Source organism: Trichoplusia ni, chromosome 20 (genome assembly GCF_003590095.1).
Source record: "Trichoplusia ni isolate ovarian cell line Hi5 chromosome 20, tn1, whole genome shotgun sequence".
Taxonomy (NCBI): Eukaryota; Metazoa; Arthropoda; class Insecta; order Lepidoptera; family Noctuidae; genus Trichoplusia; species Trichoplusia ni.
This window is the reverse complement of record NC_039497.1, coordinates 5,865,019-5,882,423: the sequence shown is the minus strand read 5'-3', so window position 1 is coordinate 5,882,423 and position 17,405 is coordinate 5,865,019. Positions and strand designations below refer to the sequence as shown.

The following is a 17,405-nucleotide window of genomic DNA, read 5'->3' as shown; positions in this document are numbered from 1 at the left end:
AGTATTATTTCAAGAGCGAAAATTTCATTTTAAAACGAAATATGATCACACGTTCAGTACCTGTCCATGTCAAATATGTCAAAATACTGTCAAAAAGTATAAACGAAAGAGGAATCGGACTTGTCGACGATTCCAATTTTGCACCATACTTATCATCTATCTATTAAATTTAAATTGTAATAAAACTAGAAGTGGTATATTGACTGAATACTATTAAACAATACAACACCACCGGGTTACCATAGACATGTCTAGCAAGAATGTTGAATTTTGCGTGAGTATTTGCGAACTTTAAGCGAAGTGTGGACTTGCCAACATATTTGAATTGAAACAAAATACTTTTGCAGAACCCTGAGAACTTGCCGGTTGAGAAATTAACATTATCAGTAAAGAATACTGGCGTCGTGCAGGAAATTAAAGCTCTCGTGAGTACTTTTCCGTTGTCAATCATAACATTGTGAAATACTTAGTACCTATTCTAAGTTATTACTATAAAAGTCGGTGAATTCCCCGTACACTTTTATTCTTCCAGTTTTTCCCCCGAACGCCTTTTAATATGGCGGTTCCCTTATTGATAAACATACTCCTACAGAAATTGTGCATACTGTACCTATGGCCTTGAATAGATTGATATTATTAATTATAGTTTCATAGAGGTGTACAAGTATTCGTCTAGATATATAATTAAGATATAGTCGTTTTGAATTAAATTGTTTCATTGTCTGTATTGATTTGCTTACCTAACATAGGTAATGTTCTTTATTTCTTTCATAAAGTATTCCTGTATTAAGTAGAAACTTAGTTTAAGTGCCTTTTTGGTCACCTAATTACCATGAAACAAAATAATATTCTAGTATAAGGAAACCACTAACCCAAGTCTTATACAATTCTTTCAGGATCCATTCTGGGTGGAGGAAAGAGAGTTCACAATATATGAGAGGCCGCCCTCAGGGAGTACCATTGTACTCGGTGCAATAGACACATGGAGGAACCGCATGCAGGGGTACCTGGATGATGTCAAGTGGCTGCTCAGTTTGGAACATTATAGGTGAGGTTTGATGTGATGAATAAAAACGGTAGGTGTAAAGAGTGAAATATTCACTCTTGACTGGGGACAGCAGGACAGCCTGTCTGTAAGCAGGACTGTCCACAAAACAATTACAACTACAACTAAGTGATGTTGGTACTTGGTATTTGATGATGGGCATTCTCTGTATGAGAGCTCCAAATTAGCCCATTGTTCTATGTTATTGTAACTTCACATTTTGTTTAATATTTCCATGTCTTCATATTAATTAATTACATATTAATAGAAAGCTATTTCAAGTGTTTACAATAAGAGTTGTGGATGGATTTTGATGTATAAGAACAAACAATAAAAATTGCAATAAAAATTATGTCTAGAATTATTTGGTTTTTATTAAGCGATTTAAATAAAAATAGGTTCTCAATTATGTTTATACAATAATTTATGGCATAAAAGAAGTACCAGTTCTAATAATATCTTTTTATATATTTTCTGCAGGTTTTGGAGCACAATCCTCTACCATCCACATTGCATGGACTCCCTCGTATCTTTCCTACAAGAGGCTAACCCACCGTATCTACCGCCACATGAATGCAAGGATGTCCAGAAGCTGTACGAGGATATACGGAGAACAGTGCTGGTGGTGTTCAGTAGATTGGTTACTAATAAGGAAAGCAAGGTAAACTTGACTATGAAATAATCTTTGTGATATAATTGGCTGAAAAATTATGTTAGAAGAAGAATCTGAGTACGTAGATTTCATAAAAATATTGTTATTTTAATTTTATTAAATCATATAAAAATAAGATGTAAAAATGTTTCAAAGATGACAATGCATTTGGAAGAGGCGTTATTACGTCACTTGTCGGTAAAAAGTACAAATAAGTTACGTCACACAAGTTTTCGACTGACTTTCATCTTAAATTTTTGTTTACGCGATAAATCAAATATTCGTGATCACATAAATGCTTGTCGTAAGGGGTCGATTGTAATGTATCTAACATTTTACAATTATTTCGACAAAAACCTACAACTCAGCTATTCGAATAGAGTTTTAACAAACAATAAACTACTAATGAACACCACCTTTACAAAGAAAGACCATACATATTACACCTTATTAATTAAACCTTTGTTCTCTTTCCAGTCACAATGGATGAGCAAGGAGTTCATGGCAGATCTCATATACAATAAGTTTATATTCACGATACCGATCGTGTGGGATTTGTGTCTGACGTACGGAGTGGACAACGGCAGGCATGTGGGAAGGGTGCTGGAGTGTGTGTTCGGACTGCAGCCAAGGTACGAGGGCGATGCTGTGGCTGCAGTCGCGTTTGTTAAAGAGGTGAGGTTTATTAAGTTATTAAATGATGCAATGGTTTACTCACGCGTATTTATCGGGAGTGACGCGGTGGGAGTTCGACTCGCGATCCCGCCGCGTCAGCTCATGATTAAGGACTCCGGTTGGGTCCGAAACTAGTCGGGCTAGCCCGATAAATACGCGTGATTAAGCCGTTGCATCATTTAATAATGAAACAGTATCACGATAGTTACTATGAAAATATGTATTATGAAGTAACTTGTTTATTTAGTAACTAGTTGTTGACCGCGGGCCCGAACGCGAAAATTATCTCACGGGAATGTAAATACGGGATAAAATCCTGTGTGTGAAAGTTTTTTTTTATTTCAATTCTACAAAATATGCTACTTATATCATAAATACATCAAAAGTCACAGATAATCAGAACGTCTAAAACAGTTTATGATAAGCTATAATCGTCATTACGATATGAAAATGAAGTAGTATGCATGTAACTATGCAACATAAAGTTATAAGACCACAAATTTAACCATATATTATTTAATCTACAGGCCTTCAAATACATAATTCTACAAGTAAACAAAAACTACGACAGTGATGAACCCCCGAACCTTCCGGAAACCTTCAAGGGGTTCAGTGAGATCCGCCGCCCGCCCAACACGAAGCACCCGGACAAAATCACATTCGATATACTGAGGGACCTGGTCATACACCTGCTGGATACCGCTATGACCATGAGGATATTTATAGAGGTCTACCCCAAAGGTGTCGACATATTTAGGAAAACGAATTTTATTATTAGGTGAGTAAGGTTCTGTTTTGTTTGTTATTTGGGATGGTTCGCTTTTGGATTTAGTTTACAAGTAATATGGTTTATTTTGATCATTTTTGTTTGATTTTGATTCGATATGACGATATATTATAATATTAAGTAATGCAATGGGAGGGTTCGACTATTTCTCAAAATCTGAAATATCAGCTCTCCTCTACAGAATTCACACATAATCATACGATAATTTATTTCGGTATTTTTTATGGTTTCTTATCCAAAGGGTTAAAATGAAACTCTATTACTAATACATCGAAGTGTGTTCGTTCATCTGTCACCACCATAGAAATCTAAATAACAAGGTAATAGAAGTGCCAACGCCGCGTGACCTTGTCGCCACACTGGTGTCTTGGACGACACCAGCGCGCGAACTTACGCTCAGTCGCTCGCGGAACGTCGTCACAGCAAGAACCACTAAAAATGGTGTTTTGCGGGGTTTCTCAGGCTGGAAATTCATCTGCATCGTGTAATAACATAAATAAATAGATAACATTTTATCGGTAAGTGAATTATTGCAGTAATATTGATGTTATTGCAAAATTAAATTTCAAAACATAACCTTCATTATAAACCATATTTATATCGCACCATCCTGCAACAATTGCATTCTTTACTAATCATTGCCTCTGCAGTAAGAAACTTACAGAAATGCACCGTTGTAAAAAGAGAAATGTATAACGAAAAATAATATTTATCAATGCGATCGTATTTGTAGTGGTACGGCCGCACAAAACTGTCGGAAATAGTGATGTGGTTAAGTGCGGACAAATTATCCAAAATGAACATTGTATACGAAAAGTAACAATTTTAATAGTCGTTTGTTTTTGTGAACATATTATTGGATATATTTTTATTTCAGATTCCCACAGGATTGAAATAAATACAAAAGACAAGTGGATGTCTACCACGGGTAAACGAAATTGGTACCCTACAACATAGGCCGAATATACACTATGAAATTAGTTGCATGCTTGATAACTTGCCGCCCGCCCCGCCGCCCGCGCCCCTCTCCATTTTTACGGCTCGGACCGCGCTCGCAACTGAATGTTTCAAAAAGTACGCCTTGCGTTATAGCATAGCATTGAATAAAAATTGCAATTTAAATTTATCCAAATCTCATAAATACCTATTTTTCTATTATGAACGTTTACTAGTCATTGGATACATGAACTGGGCTACTTTTGTAAGACGACTAAAAAACCACCGTAGGTATATACCAAACCTACCTACCAAGTATTTCCTAATATATTTTTTTTGTCAACCGACAATTAGCGAGTTTTTTTTTGTAAGTGCATAATTTAGAAGAATACAACAAAAAACATTGTCACTCATAATTTCGTCTTTCATTATATCCGTAGTCAATCCCTAGTGTAGTTTACGTAATCACTACGACTAACGCAAAAAAATGCAATTACTGTGTGAGTTAGTGAATCCATACAACGACAAAGTCAACCTTATTGTAATAGATGTACAGCCTAGTGTTGTTTGCTTGGTCTTCTCGATGTTAATGTTTGCGTGATTGCGTAGTTATTTGCTGTGAATGTGTTGAAGCCCCGCCCACCGGCGACATGCGTTTCGATAGATCGCCGCGGTGTATGCCATTTCTATTACCTTGTTATTTAGATTTCTATGGTCACCACTAACCAGGCAGTGTCACAAAAATCGATATAAATTTAATGGATAGTTAATTTTGTTATCTTTTTCTTAGTAATTGTGCCCATTAGACCGATACCTGTAACCCTACACCATTAACGTTGGCACTTTTTATTAACAGACAAAACCTCGTACCACTAGCTAGTTTTCCCTAGAACTGTGTGCAGTGTCATTGTGAGTTTGGTACAGTCCGGACGTGTTTTGTGCACTACTCTAAAGTGATTTTGTGATTGGTTAACTGTTGCGTGTTGCAATTCTCGTTTACTCTTAAGGAGATTAAATACACAAATCCCACCCAGGAGGCAGTCTTAGAAAGGGATAAATAGTTTTTGTGAACGTTGTGGACAACGCGGTACCGCCTAGTTTCGAACCAGCGTCCAGTTGCGCCGCAGTCCGCGGCCCCACCTTCGCGACCAGCCGTGTTTGAGCATCGCGCGGCAAAACTACCGACCGCACGGCACGCGCCCCACCCCTGAGTTACTACGTCATTGCGGAGCTAATGAGCGGTATACACCATAGCCCCTACGCAAATTTTTAAGGCAATATTTGACAAATATTATATTGCTATTGTTAATCGAGTAGGAGACCGCATCACCGCGCAGCATGTTTTCAACAAAACGCACGCCGCCCAAAACTGTGCTGCGCACTGAGCAATCAGTCTCTGAACCAGATCTAGCTAAATTACCAACCCTAGACACAGACTTGAATGTAACTATTCGCAAAAGAAAACAGCCGGAGTGCGATCATGAAGCTATGCTGTCGGGTATTCATGCGGATCTTAAGAAGACACTGGAGGATTGGAAAATAAGTACCGATGCCAGTTTGAGTGCAATTAATGAAAATATAAACACCCTGAAGAATAACCTTGATACCTGCGTCATAGAAATGCGGAAGGAAATCGCGGATCTTCGTTCTCAAAACGCGGCCATGAAAGCACAAATAACTGATCTAATACAAGAGGTTGATGGAGCAAAAACATCAACACAATATATCTCAGATCAGTATGATGACTACGCGAAACGTCTCAGCCGCATAGAAAAGCAGCCCTTGGATAATAGCGCAATCAAAAACTTGGAGTCCAAAATTGATAACTTAGAACAGCATGCTAGACAATGCAATATAGAAATAGCGAATATGCCAGAAAAACGTGGTGAAAACCTTGTTATGCTTTTGGAGGACATCGGCAAGAACATTGACTTGACTATTCCACGAGATGAAATCGTATCTATACATCGCGTCCCACACGCGGCTGGACTAGCCAATGATAGACCCAAAAATGTTATCGCGAAGTTGAAAACCCGCAGTTTGCGGGATAATATACTTAGTGCTTTCCGCTTAAAGAAAGGTCTTTCATCCACTCAACTGGGCATCTCTGGACCAACTCGAGTTATTTATGTCAACGAACACCTTACCCTTCAAAAGAAACTGCTTCTTCGTGAAACTCGTGAAGAAGCTAAGAAGCACGGTTTTAAGTACGTATGGGTTAGGCACGCTACAATACTTGTAAAAAAAACTGATACATGTGCTGCCTTAGCCATAAAATCGAGTAACGACTTATTGAAAATGAAGGCTAACTAAATCATTGCACTACCTAGGCATTAATATAACTTAAAATTGTTTAATTTATAATAAAAATGGCTAGCATGTATAATAATCTATGCATTTATTATCAAAATGTAAGAGGCTTACGCACAAAACTTAATTCTATTTATATGAATATACTGTCAAATTGCTACGACATAATTGTGTTAACTGAGACCTGGTTAATACCGAACATAAATAATAACGAGTTCATCGATGACCGTTATGTAGTATTCCGCTGTGACCGTAACAGAGCTGCTATGGGTAAATCGGATGGCGGAGGCGTCTTGATAGCAGTTTTACGCAGATATGATCCGGTTGGTATTACATTGCCGCAACAATGCTTTCTTGAAAAATATTTTGAGCAAACCGTAATAGCTATTCCTACCAATAATAGCACTACAAAAACTCTTATAAGCGTTGTATATCTCCCAAATAACTCACCTCTTTCTGTATATGAACATCATTTTCAAATAATCGATCATTTAATGGGAGAAACGATTGTTGATAGCTTACTGTTACTTGGTGATTATAATATTCCCACAGCTCAATGGGTGTCTAGCCCGAGTCACACATATACCACCTGTCTGGGCACTAGTAATATATGTAATCTTTTGACGAAAGTAATGTCAGTGCATGACTTAAAACAATTTAACCATGTTCAAAACATAAATGGACGTACGCTGGACCTGCTCATCTCGAATGTTACATGCCATGTGATAGTACCTAACCGAGACTTAGTACCCCCTGATAATCACCACCCCCCAATCACTATTCAAATAAACTTGAATCTGTCCGTAAAATCAATTACATCTCAGCATACACCAAAATACAACTTCAAAAAAGCAGATTATATTCAAATAAATACAGACATTAACGAAATCGACTGGGATATGACTTTTAAAAACCTATCGGCTGAAGAATGTTTAAACATGTTCTATGATACTCTATATGGTATAATCAAGCACCGCATACCCTTAATAAAACATAAAAACAATAAATATCCCGTGTGGTTCTCAAAAAGCCTAATTCATATTTTCAACTCTAAGAAAAAAGCATGGTCCAAGTGGAAAACATATGGCAACATTTGTGACTATGAAATATTTTCTTTACATAGACATCGATTCAAAAAAGAGGCAAAAAAATGTTTTTTTAGATATATTAATAACGTCGAAGATAGCATCCCCAAAAATATTAAATATTTCTGGACATATTTACAAAACCGGCAAACCAAAACAAGTATTCCTAGTCGTATGTTTTACAAAAATACCATGTCTAGCGACCCATCGACAATATGTAATATGTTTGCTAGTTTCTTTATGTCGGTTTACGAGCCTTGCAGTTTACCAACTAGTTGGGTTCCGGAGCTGAACGACATTAGCAGCATTACTGATACCCCTCTTAATAATTTAAGTTTTAGTCTAAACACCATTGTTAAAGAATTGAAGTCATTAGACGTTACTAAAGGTCCGGGACCTGATGGAATACCCCCATATTTTCTTAAACGGTCGGCCGATTCGATATCCAAACCTTTACATTTAATATATAATAGCTGTATAAATAACGGTATCTTTCCTTCTAAATGGAAAAAAGCTAACATTATCCCTATTTACAAAGGTGGATCACGACAGGATATAGAAAACTATCGACCAATCTCTCTCCTTAATATACTAGCAAAAATTTTTGAGAGACTAGTCCATCATAAAGTGTATCCAGCCATTGAAAAACATATCTTACCAGAACAACATGGGTTTTTGCAACGTAAATCAACTGTCACCAACTTAATGATATTTACAAACCACCTATTTAGAAACATGGATGCTAGAACTCAAACAGACGTGGTGTATACCGATTTTAAAAAAGCCTTTGACAGAGTGGATCATAAAATCTTATTGAACAAAATCGCCTTCAATGGCATCAGAGGAAATTTGCTCCGATGGTTTTGGTCATATATTAGTAACAGAAATCAGGTCGTTGTGAGTTGTGGCTATCATTCTGACATGTTTGTGGCAACATCTGGCGTTCCACAGGGTTCCATCCTCGGTCCCCTTCTGTTCACAATCTACATAAATGATATAGGGGACTGTTTTCGAAATAGTAAGTTTTTATTATACGCAGATGACCTTAAAGTCTTTCACACAGTTAAAACAATACAAAACGCAGTTCTCTTACAAGACGACCTGCACAGGTTGTCTGATTACTGTGATAAAAACAAACTTAAACTTAATATTTCTAAATGCAAAATAATACGCTTCACCAAAAATAAAAAAGCTATTAATTTTGATTATACCCTGTGCAACGAAACCTTACTCAGTGATTCGACTATCAAAGATCTTGGTATCCTCCTGGACAGCAAACTGCATTTAAATTTACACATCGAAAAGATCACCGCGAAAGCCTTTCAAATGTACAGCTTTGTAATGAGAGCCACAACCGATTTTAAACGGCCCGCCACTTATCTCTATCTTTTCACATCTCTTATCCGCCCTCAAATTGAGTACGCCTGCGCTATATGGGACCCCTATTATTCCAAATATAATACCGCGATTGAAAGGATACAGTGCATGTATTTAAAAGCTATGCAATATAAATGCCACATAGGTTGCTCATCATACACTGACATTCTTAAAAAGTGCAAACTACTCCCGTTAAAATCCAGACGTATATTGTTACAAATAATGTTTCTTTTCGGGCTAATACACAACAACTACGAGTGTCCCGAACTAGTAAATAACATTTATTACATAGTGCCTAGAACAGTGATAAGAAGGGAAGCACGAACGTATCCGCTATTTGCTACATTTACAAGTCGCTCAAATGCGGGAGAACGAGCACCCTTACAGAGAATAGTTAAGATCTATAATGAGAAATTTACCGACATTGATGTTTTTGCCTGCAATCGACAAATATTTAAAAAAAGAATTACGGACAGCCTCAGCATATTTGATAACCTAGATTAGTTGCTTTTACTGTGTTTTGTAAGTAAATCATAGACTAAACATGGATTGTACCTTTAAACTTTGAATTGTAATACGTGGAAACGTCGTGGATTGTACGATTACCTATGTATAATTTGTAACTTGTCTATTGTAAGACACATTGTACAATTGTTTGTTTTCCCAATAAAATAAAATAAAACTACAGCACACCAACCCCACATAATAATACAACCTATTATTCCAGTATAGTCCAGCTGTACGAGTACGGCGTCCCGCTGCTGTACGAGAAACTGGAGGAGACGGGAGACCAGACCAGCGTCGTGTTCACCGAGGTGGAGGGCCACATCGACTGCGCCCGGGCTGAGATCATTGATATATTGAGAGAGATACTCGCCGTCTATAAGAATGCTATCTTTAGTGGAGAGTGAGTATGTTTTTGACTGGACTGGTGTTTTTTGAGATTATAACAACTATTATTGTATTCTAGAAGACAAAGAGATGAAAAAACTTTTTGAACGGTTTTGGCACTGAATAAAAAATATAAAACAGTCGCAGGATTTCACAGGCACTCTTTTAAAATACATGCATGAAAACACCAAGAATTTGAACATGCATTTAAGGCTTTCGGATCGATTCCGCGCAGAGTGGGTTTGTTTATAGCGGGATTAATTTATAAGTATATCTATCAGAAGTCGTACTCAACAATCAACATAGTCATCATACAAGCTTTGCTTAGTTTGAGACTAGACGGCGTTGTGTGAAACTTGTGGAATATTATTATATTATGTTTTCTCGTGGTCATCTATGTCACTCAGCTATCTGCGTATTACAGGGGCAGTATAGAAAGTCACGTGGAAGACTACCTGGCGGTGATGATGGACGGCCTCTCGGAGCGGCTGTTCATCAAGGACTACCAGGCGTGCTACCCCGTGCACGACGATCTAGAGATAGTGCGGCAAGCATACCCTGACATGTATCCTTTGTTATAACTTAAGCTTAGCTTAACCGACTGCAAAAAGAAGGAGGTCCTCAATTTGGTTAGATGGTGTTTAACAGACAGTAGGTATCTGTTCTAATAATAGTTGGGTAGTTTTCAAATAAGCTTTTAAAATGTTCCAGTATTTAAATCAGTTACATAATATGAAAAGTGCTTATGGCAATATATAAGTCACATAGATTATAAGGAAATCCGGAAAATATTTAATCTGCAACCCCTTTTTTTGACAGACTGGTAAAGGTCCATTCTGTCCTATAAATATTCTGTTGCTATATTAATCGCGAATTCTCCCATAAATGTAATGATCTTGTCTCAAACAGCAAGTTTACTGCTAACAAATCAGTATAATATCCTGAACGAAAACCAGTGACACAGTAAAGACTGACTTCATTCTGCAAGCAATCTACTCTAATCTCGACGAACCAATACCAGAGTTAAGCGCCCCACCACCCCCCACCCTGACCAACGGCCATTCTGACGACATCCCCACCACAACCACGGCAAATGACGCAGAAATACCCGACAACGTCAGAGAAGAATCCTTGATAAGCGAGGTCAAAGATATTCTCCCGCATTTAGGGGACGGATTTATATTGAAGTGCTTGCAACACTACGGGTTTAACGCGGAGAGAGTTATTAATAGTATATTGGAAGATACTTTGGCGGATTCTTTAAGAGGTATGTTGGTGGTACCTACAATGTTATGTGATATAATAGAGATATTAGTTACAGAAAAGATGTCACGTGGTTAATTACATTTCTCTTTGTCGATTGCATGACTTTATATTTATGCAGTTGCACTTTTCATAGCCGAGAAATGTGATCGTATAAGAATTTTCAAAATTCATTTAAGAAAATACTTGACATTTCATTTTTCTCAACAGCGTCTATACTTCTAGGAATGTCAATTATTATATGTAATGTTTCAAAACCTAAATTTCAAACTATGTACTTGTCAATATTTCAAAACCAGCAAAAGCTCTTAAGTCACATTAAAGCGTAGGCGAAACTGAGTGCTGTCCAATATAATTTGACCTTCAAAAAGTGCTACTTAGATTAATTTGAAAAAAAAGACGATTCCTTTAATACTAAGTCTATTTATTTTTTGCCATCCAGGTGTAGACCAATCCCTCCCAATAATCCCGGAAGACCCTTGCGATAAGAAGTTCCTAGAGACGGGCATACAGCGTCTGAACGTGTTCGACGGAGACCAGTTCGACATCATGACGCGAGATGACGTCGACCTGTCCAAGATACACGTCGGCAAGAGGAGGTCCAAGTACAAGGACCTGAAGGACATGCTGGACGATAAGACTGACGTCAAACAGAGGGAGGATATTTATAGCAAGTATAAGTGAGTACATAAGCAAATACTCTTTGTAATTGTATAATTATCTTAATGATCTTCCGACTTGCGGACATGAGTGATGGTGTTGATTCATTATAGTTTGTGCGCTGTAGCATGGTGCGGGTGACAGGTGTCAGTCATGTTACGTTTCACTCTTGAAAGTTGCCGCGATTTATGATTATTTCAGGTGCACCATATTTGTATGTAATATATTAAAGCAGTAATCACGGTTATTAATTAAATTTAACCAACCAGAATGTTATAGTCTACAAATAAAATTAAACTGGAAGAAAAAATAAGCAAAGTGTTATGCGTATAATGTAACGCCAAAGACATCTTAAGTGATGGGATGTACTGCTACGATGAAATGTCGATATTTTTATAACGTACATTTTATTCATCTAAACTCATTTCAAAGTCAGAAACATTGAATTGTCACTCAATTCATCATCTGAATCTGTGACTGATATTATTACTGATGACTCAATTAAATTATCAATAGATATATCACGATCCCAATCAGACATAATGTCCCTTTTTGTCTTATTCACGACCTTCGCTTTTAATTTAATATTACAATTATATTTATAATAATAAAAAAAGGAATGTGATTTTAGCTATGAAAAACGTTATCGATAAAATGACTTGCATAACGTTGACGCCATGTGAAACTTATAGATTTCAACGTCATACTGACAATTGTCACCCGCACCATGCTACAGCGAACAGACTATAATTCGCCTTATGATAATTTAACAGCAATTGTGAGAGATTTGTTTGGCGTTGTTTTTGCAAGATACTTAATACGTCATCGGTGGTAGATAGATGTCTTACCTCTGTATCTGTGTTATTTGGCAGCTTCTCCTCAATAAAGAAATAAATTTATATATATGTGCTAAACAAAAACTGATAGCGTGTAACGCTGTGGAGTTTTTTTTGCGCCGTTTCGTCTTCACAACCAGAGCACTTAGGTGAAGAGTGGGTGATATAGGGAGCTGTTTACGTAAAAGATACTTTGACACCCTAAAAGTGCTACTTTGTATCTTTTTTTTTTTTACAAAATAGGACCTTATTTAATTCCTATGTTAATCGGTATAAAGCACTAAGTTATTTTATGTGTGTGCAGCCTGGTGTGTGACGAGGTAGATATGTACTCGGACGAGTACGACGACACGTACGACTCGGAGGGCGTGGCGCCCGCCGCCGACACGCCCGACGAGCGCAGGCCTTTCGTCACGCCGCGCGCGCTGCGGTGCCGACAGGACACCGAGGTCAGTACTCGTAGCACTCGTGCGATGCGGACAGGGACTGCACGAATAGCCGACTGGTTGGGGGGGGGGGGGGCGTAACGTGTTGCGAGTTCGACCCTCGCGTATGACGACCATTTGTGTGATCCACAAGTTTGGATTGATGTGAATCGAATGTTTGTGAAACCCCCTCAACGCAAAGATAAAAGTCCTTACTGCGAACGTTTCAGAGACTGCACTACTACTTAAGATAAAATCACATGGTTATTGATAAAACTCGACGTCGGATCATCAATTATCCTTGCGTCAATCGTCAAATACAACAGAATAACGTATAACCAATATTAAAACACATTAGCGATGGAATATTTAAAAACATACTAACTTAAGCAATCTTTATAAATAACCTCGTCTACGTCGACTATATGTAATTTATACGATTTTATACAATACAATGTAATATTTAACATACAGGAGGAATCAGAAGAAGAGTCGGGAGCTGTGGAAGAAGAGAAACCGAGCAGCAGCAGGAGTAAGATGGACTTCTGCGTGAACCCAGAGGAGTTGCGCGCGCGCAGGGAGGCCAGCTACCTCGCCAGGAGGGGCCGCGGACACAGGCCCGCGCCTGTACCCAGGTACTGTAGCTATACCTATAGAATGCTAGTTATTACTAGGCTAAATTTATTTTTTACAACACCGCGGACAACCGTGGCCTAGACCATGATTACCTGCAAAGGTGTCGAAACGGCGGAAACTGAAGTCTAAAATTAAGCCGCTATCAAATCTGTAAAAGTAGTTTTATTTCAACCGCGGACTACCTTCATAAATGTTTCTCCTTCAAAATTTGTTCAACCAAAGTTTGTCTGGTAAAGGTTGCTTTTAGTGATAAGTCCGCCATTAGTGGCACCGTGTAACTATAGAATATTCCATATAATACTTTTCTGTTTAAAATCTTGTGTTGGCATTAAGGATACAATTTTGATAGAGATTGTCAGGGCTGTCACACAGTGGTAATTAACACAACATTTTTAATGCGTGAGGTCATATATATAAAAAATTGCGCTCGGCGTTCATTATTACGATAATTTATTGCTAATATCTTGGCATCTCATGTTTGCATCCTTGCAAATATTTATATCTTATACTCACCTCTTTTTCACAGGAATACGGACGTGACAGGCAAACCCAAAGGCCAGGGTCAAGAGAAAGAAGTAATCCACAACAGAGATAAAAAGGAGAAGCACAAGTCGGCGCGAGCCAACCACAACCGCCGCCAGGGGGCGCAGTACAAGCGCAGTCAGGGGATGATGCCCTCTTAACACCCTTAGGGGGCATGGGGGCGCGAGGGATGGGGGCTAAAGACGTCAGTTTATGTGGCCTCTTAACATGCCTAGGGGTTTACGGGGGCTAAAGACGCCAGTCTAACGGGGGTCTAAAAACTACGGCCAGTTTCGGATCTTGATACGTATATAGAATTTATTAATTTATATTGTAGAGCCAGGCTCAGAATAACGTATGAACATGGGTAAGACAAGATTGGCAGAATTAGGTATTGATTGATGCCGTCTTAAAAATCCTCAAGTTTATTAGGGAAGGCAAAAACATCAGTTTAATGGGGGTCTTTAAACGTGCGCCCTCGTTTAGAAAGGATAATGTCCATTGCTTACAGTCTGACTGGGAATATTATACTGTAATTATCCGTAATGTATTTATTGGCAATTATCTTAAAATTATAAACCAGTGTATATATTTATATTTTTATACAGTAGAAAGGCAGCGACATTAACTTTTTATACTTATAATAAAAAAGATAAGTCGTTAGAAAAAGCTACTGTAAGCTCGCTAGATACAATAAACTTGGTAATCTAAAATCCATATGAAATTTTGTAAAAAAACATAAAAATATTTAAAATAAAAAAGTTACTGAATTATTTCAATTTACCAACTGGTAAATATCGAACGGATACGACGAAGTATTTTACTTCGAATTTTCATTTTAGGTAATTAATTATTTATTACTTTAAATATTTCAATTGTAACAGCTATGGAATAACTATATTGTATAAGGCCCGAAGCAGATAAAATAGATCATGCCGTTCAGAAAAGAAATTAAAAATATGGTCGTTTTTGTAAACTTTTAACCACGTTACTTTAACTTTTGTAATCATGTTTGTCTCGTTAAAGTCGTATATAAAGTTGATCTTGTATTTTATTTACGTTTGTAATATTATATTTCAAATTATACGTGCCAGTCACGTAGTTATGTGTAAAGTGAGATCAGTTTTTAATTATTATCTGCCTAGATACAACATTTCAATGGTATGTTTATCTCTGAAAAAAAAATATGAACTGTCAAATTGTAAACTGAATTAATTGTTGTAAAACTCTTTCGAGACTTAAACGGTTTGAATCAAAATACAAAATGAGTTGATTTTTGTTTGTCTCAAAACAATTTGTGTTAAAATCAAAGGATAATCAATGCCTGTCCAACGATAGTCAAACGGTTTGATGTCGATGGCCGTTTAGAGCTATGTCCAGTCCATATTACTGCCAGTAGAAAACTTTCTGTTACATTATAAACTAGCAGAAACAGTGCTACGTGATATATAATGAAGTCTTAACGAAAGCCCACGTGATTCGAATTTGTGATTAGTGTAACAATATGTAAAGGTATTGTAACTTTAACTATGTCTAGTGTTTTGTTATTTATATTCACAATGAAGTTTTATTTATTATTTTCTGGTTTTATTTGTATTGATTTTCCCTTCTTTTGGGTTTACATGTTTCCGTGTAAGGTTTTGTACAGCGCCATCTGTTTTTCTATTAACGTACTAAGTTGGGGTCTGAGGTGATCAGTAGTTTGTTGGTGTTTAGAAATTATTGTAGATGTCGCTATTTATTAGCTTCTATTACTGCAGAAAAAAAGGTATTACTACAACCGAATAAAAATATTGAAAGTGAGAGGCTAACACAAAACAAAATAAAAACACGAAAAAATGGAATTTTATCCCATCTTCACTCAGGTTCTGAACTTAATCTAGGGTCCAAAAGGGCAAAAGTCTCACCCTATTACTAAAGCTTCACTTTCTGTTTTTCAACAGCCTGTGTCTCACGAAATTTTCACAAGTGTTTGTATTTTCGTTGCTGTTATAACAAAAAGATCGGTTAAGCAAAGATCGCTTCCGTTGTAAATTATATGAATATATGAATTATGTTATTTCCCTTTTTTGTAGGCAACAATTTTTGCACTTAGCCCTCGAGAGTCGCGAGTCCGAAACGCTTGACCGGTTTTTCTAAATCAATTTAAGACTGTTTCTACAGTTCTTCAAGACATTTATGTAGTTAGCTTGAGCGCGAATTTTGACTTCTGTCCAAGACTGTTTGGGGACCGTCCGTCCGCATCCGAAGTTTCCGGATGCTAGTATTAATATGCATTTTTACCACGTTCAATATTTTCAACCTCAATCTAATATGTACTTTTCATGTCTCTTTGTGTATCGGGACAAGTCTGGGAGGAAAAGGGGCAAGCCTTTGCCCAGTTGTGGGATCTCACACAGGTTACATAGCAAAAGTGTGTAATTTGTGTGTATGTCTGATTCACAGATAAATCAACATAAACATATCAATAAACATGATACCGCACACGTAGTCGATCATCACAAATATAAAAGACATTTAACAGAATAACATTACAAATAAAATTCATGAGAGGAGCGGCGACCGAGGCGATTATAAACGTCGGCTGTGAATAGTGGGCAGAGAATCGAGCGCGTGTCCGGAATAGCAATATCTCATCTTTGTGATGCGCTCGCGGCGGAGAGCGGGTGAAATATAGTGGTGAGCGGAGCGGGGAGCGTTTTTTTCAGCGATTTTTTGTTTAAGTCGTTTCTTGATAGTACACAGATAGTGTGCCTCGCCCTGGGACCATTATGACTACAAAACCTTACCTAGGTATGGGATATTTTGGGAACCATTTAAGGTAACCTAACTCAGCAAATTTTATGACAAATAATTGGACGGTTTAGCCTCAAAAGCCGAAACACAGTGAGCATCAAGGTCACCTAACTTCACCTTCATCACCTTACTTTATTTGCAATTAAAATGTAGTTCCCAGCTTGGTCCAAACAAACCTTCACAAACCAACAGATGCTCAAAAACGCTTAAATCAAAGTCGCACCCAGACCATACCCTTAGCACAAAGCGGGGCCGCATCCATAAAAGTCGTAAGTACAGCCCTAACATCATGCCGATGTCTTCATGTAGCTGCATAAAGCCCGATGTGTCAGCCCTGCAGGCCCTGCGCTGTAGCTAGCTGATAGGGGGAGCTAATATCGGCTATAGACGCGTCGGTTATGAATACTTGGTATTGCCAATTATAAATTATTAGAAATTTTGCAAGGACTTTGTTGTGGGTATTTTATCTTGATTATGCATTTTTTGGCATGAAGATAAAATTGATTTCT

The 17,405-nt window shown here is 37.5% G+C and overlaps 1 protein-coding gene across 2 annotated transcripts; it reads left to right on the top strand.

Annotated features, from left to right (window-relative positions):
- Nucleotides 1–75: 75 nt before the first annotated feature.
- Nucleotides 76–15,677, top strand: LOC113503989 (activating signal cointegrator 1 complex subunit 2). 2 transcript variants are annotated; one of them, XM_026886142.1, is made up of 13 exons: nucleotides 76–274; nucleotides 348–425; nucleotides 897–1,048; nucleotides 1,526–1,706; nucleotides 2,175–2,372; nucleotides 2,900–3,150; nucleotides 9,595–9,774; nucleotides 10,183–10,323; nucleotides 10,715–11,025; nucleotides 11,464–11,701; nucleotides 12,822–12,966; nucleotides 13,417–13,577; nucleotides 14,105–15,677. In XM_026886142.1, exons 1-13 carry the CDS (start codon nucleotides 248–250, stop codon nucleotides 14,259–14,261), a joined length of 2,220 nt encoding a protein of 739 aa, XP_026741943.1. In that variant the 5' UTR covers nucleotides 76–247; the 3' UTR covers nucleotides 14,262–15,677. The 2 variants fall into 2 exon arrangements, with proteins under 2 accessions (XP_026741943.1, XP_026741944.1); XM_026886143.1 differs by lacking the exons at nucleotides 76–274; nucleotides 348–425 and adding an exon at nucleotides 455–749.
- The last annotated feature ends 1,728 nt before the right edge of the window (nucleotides 15,678–17,405 follow it).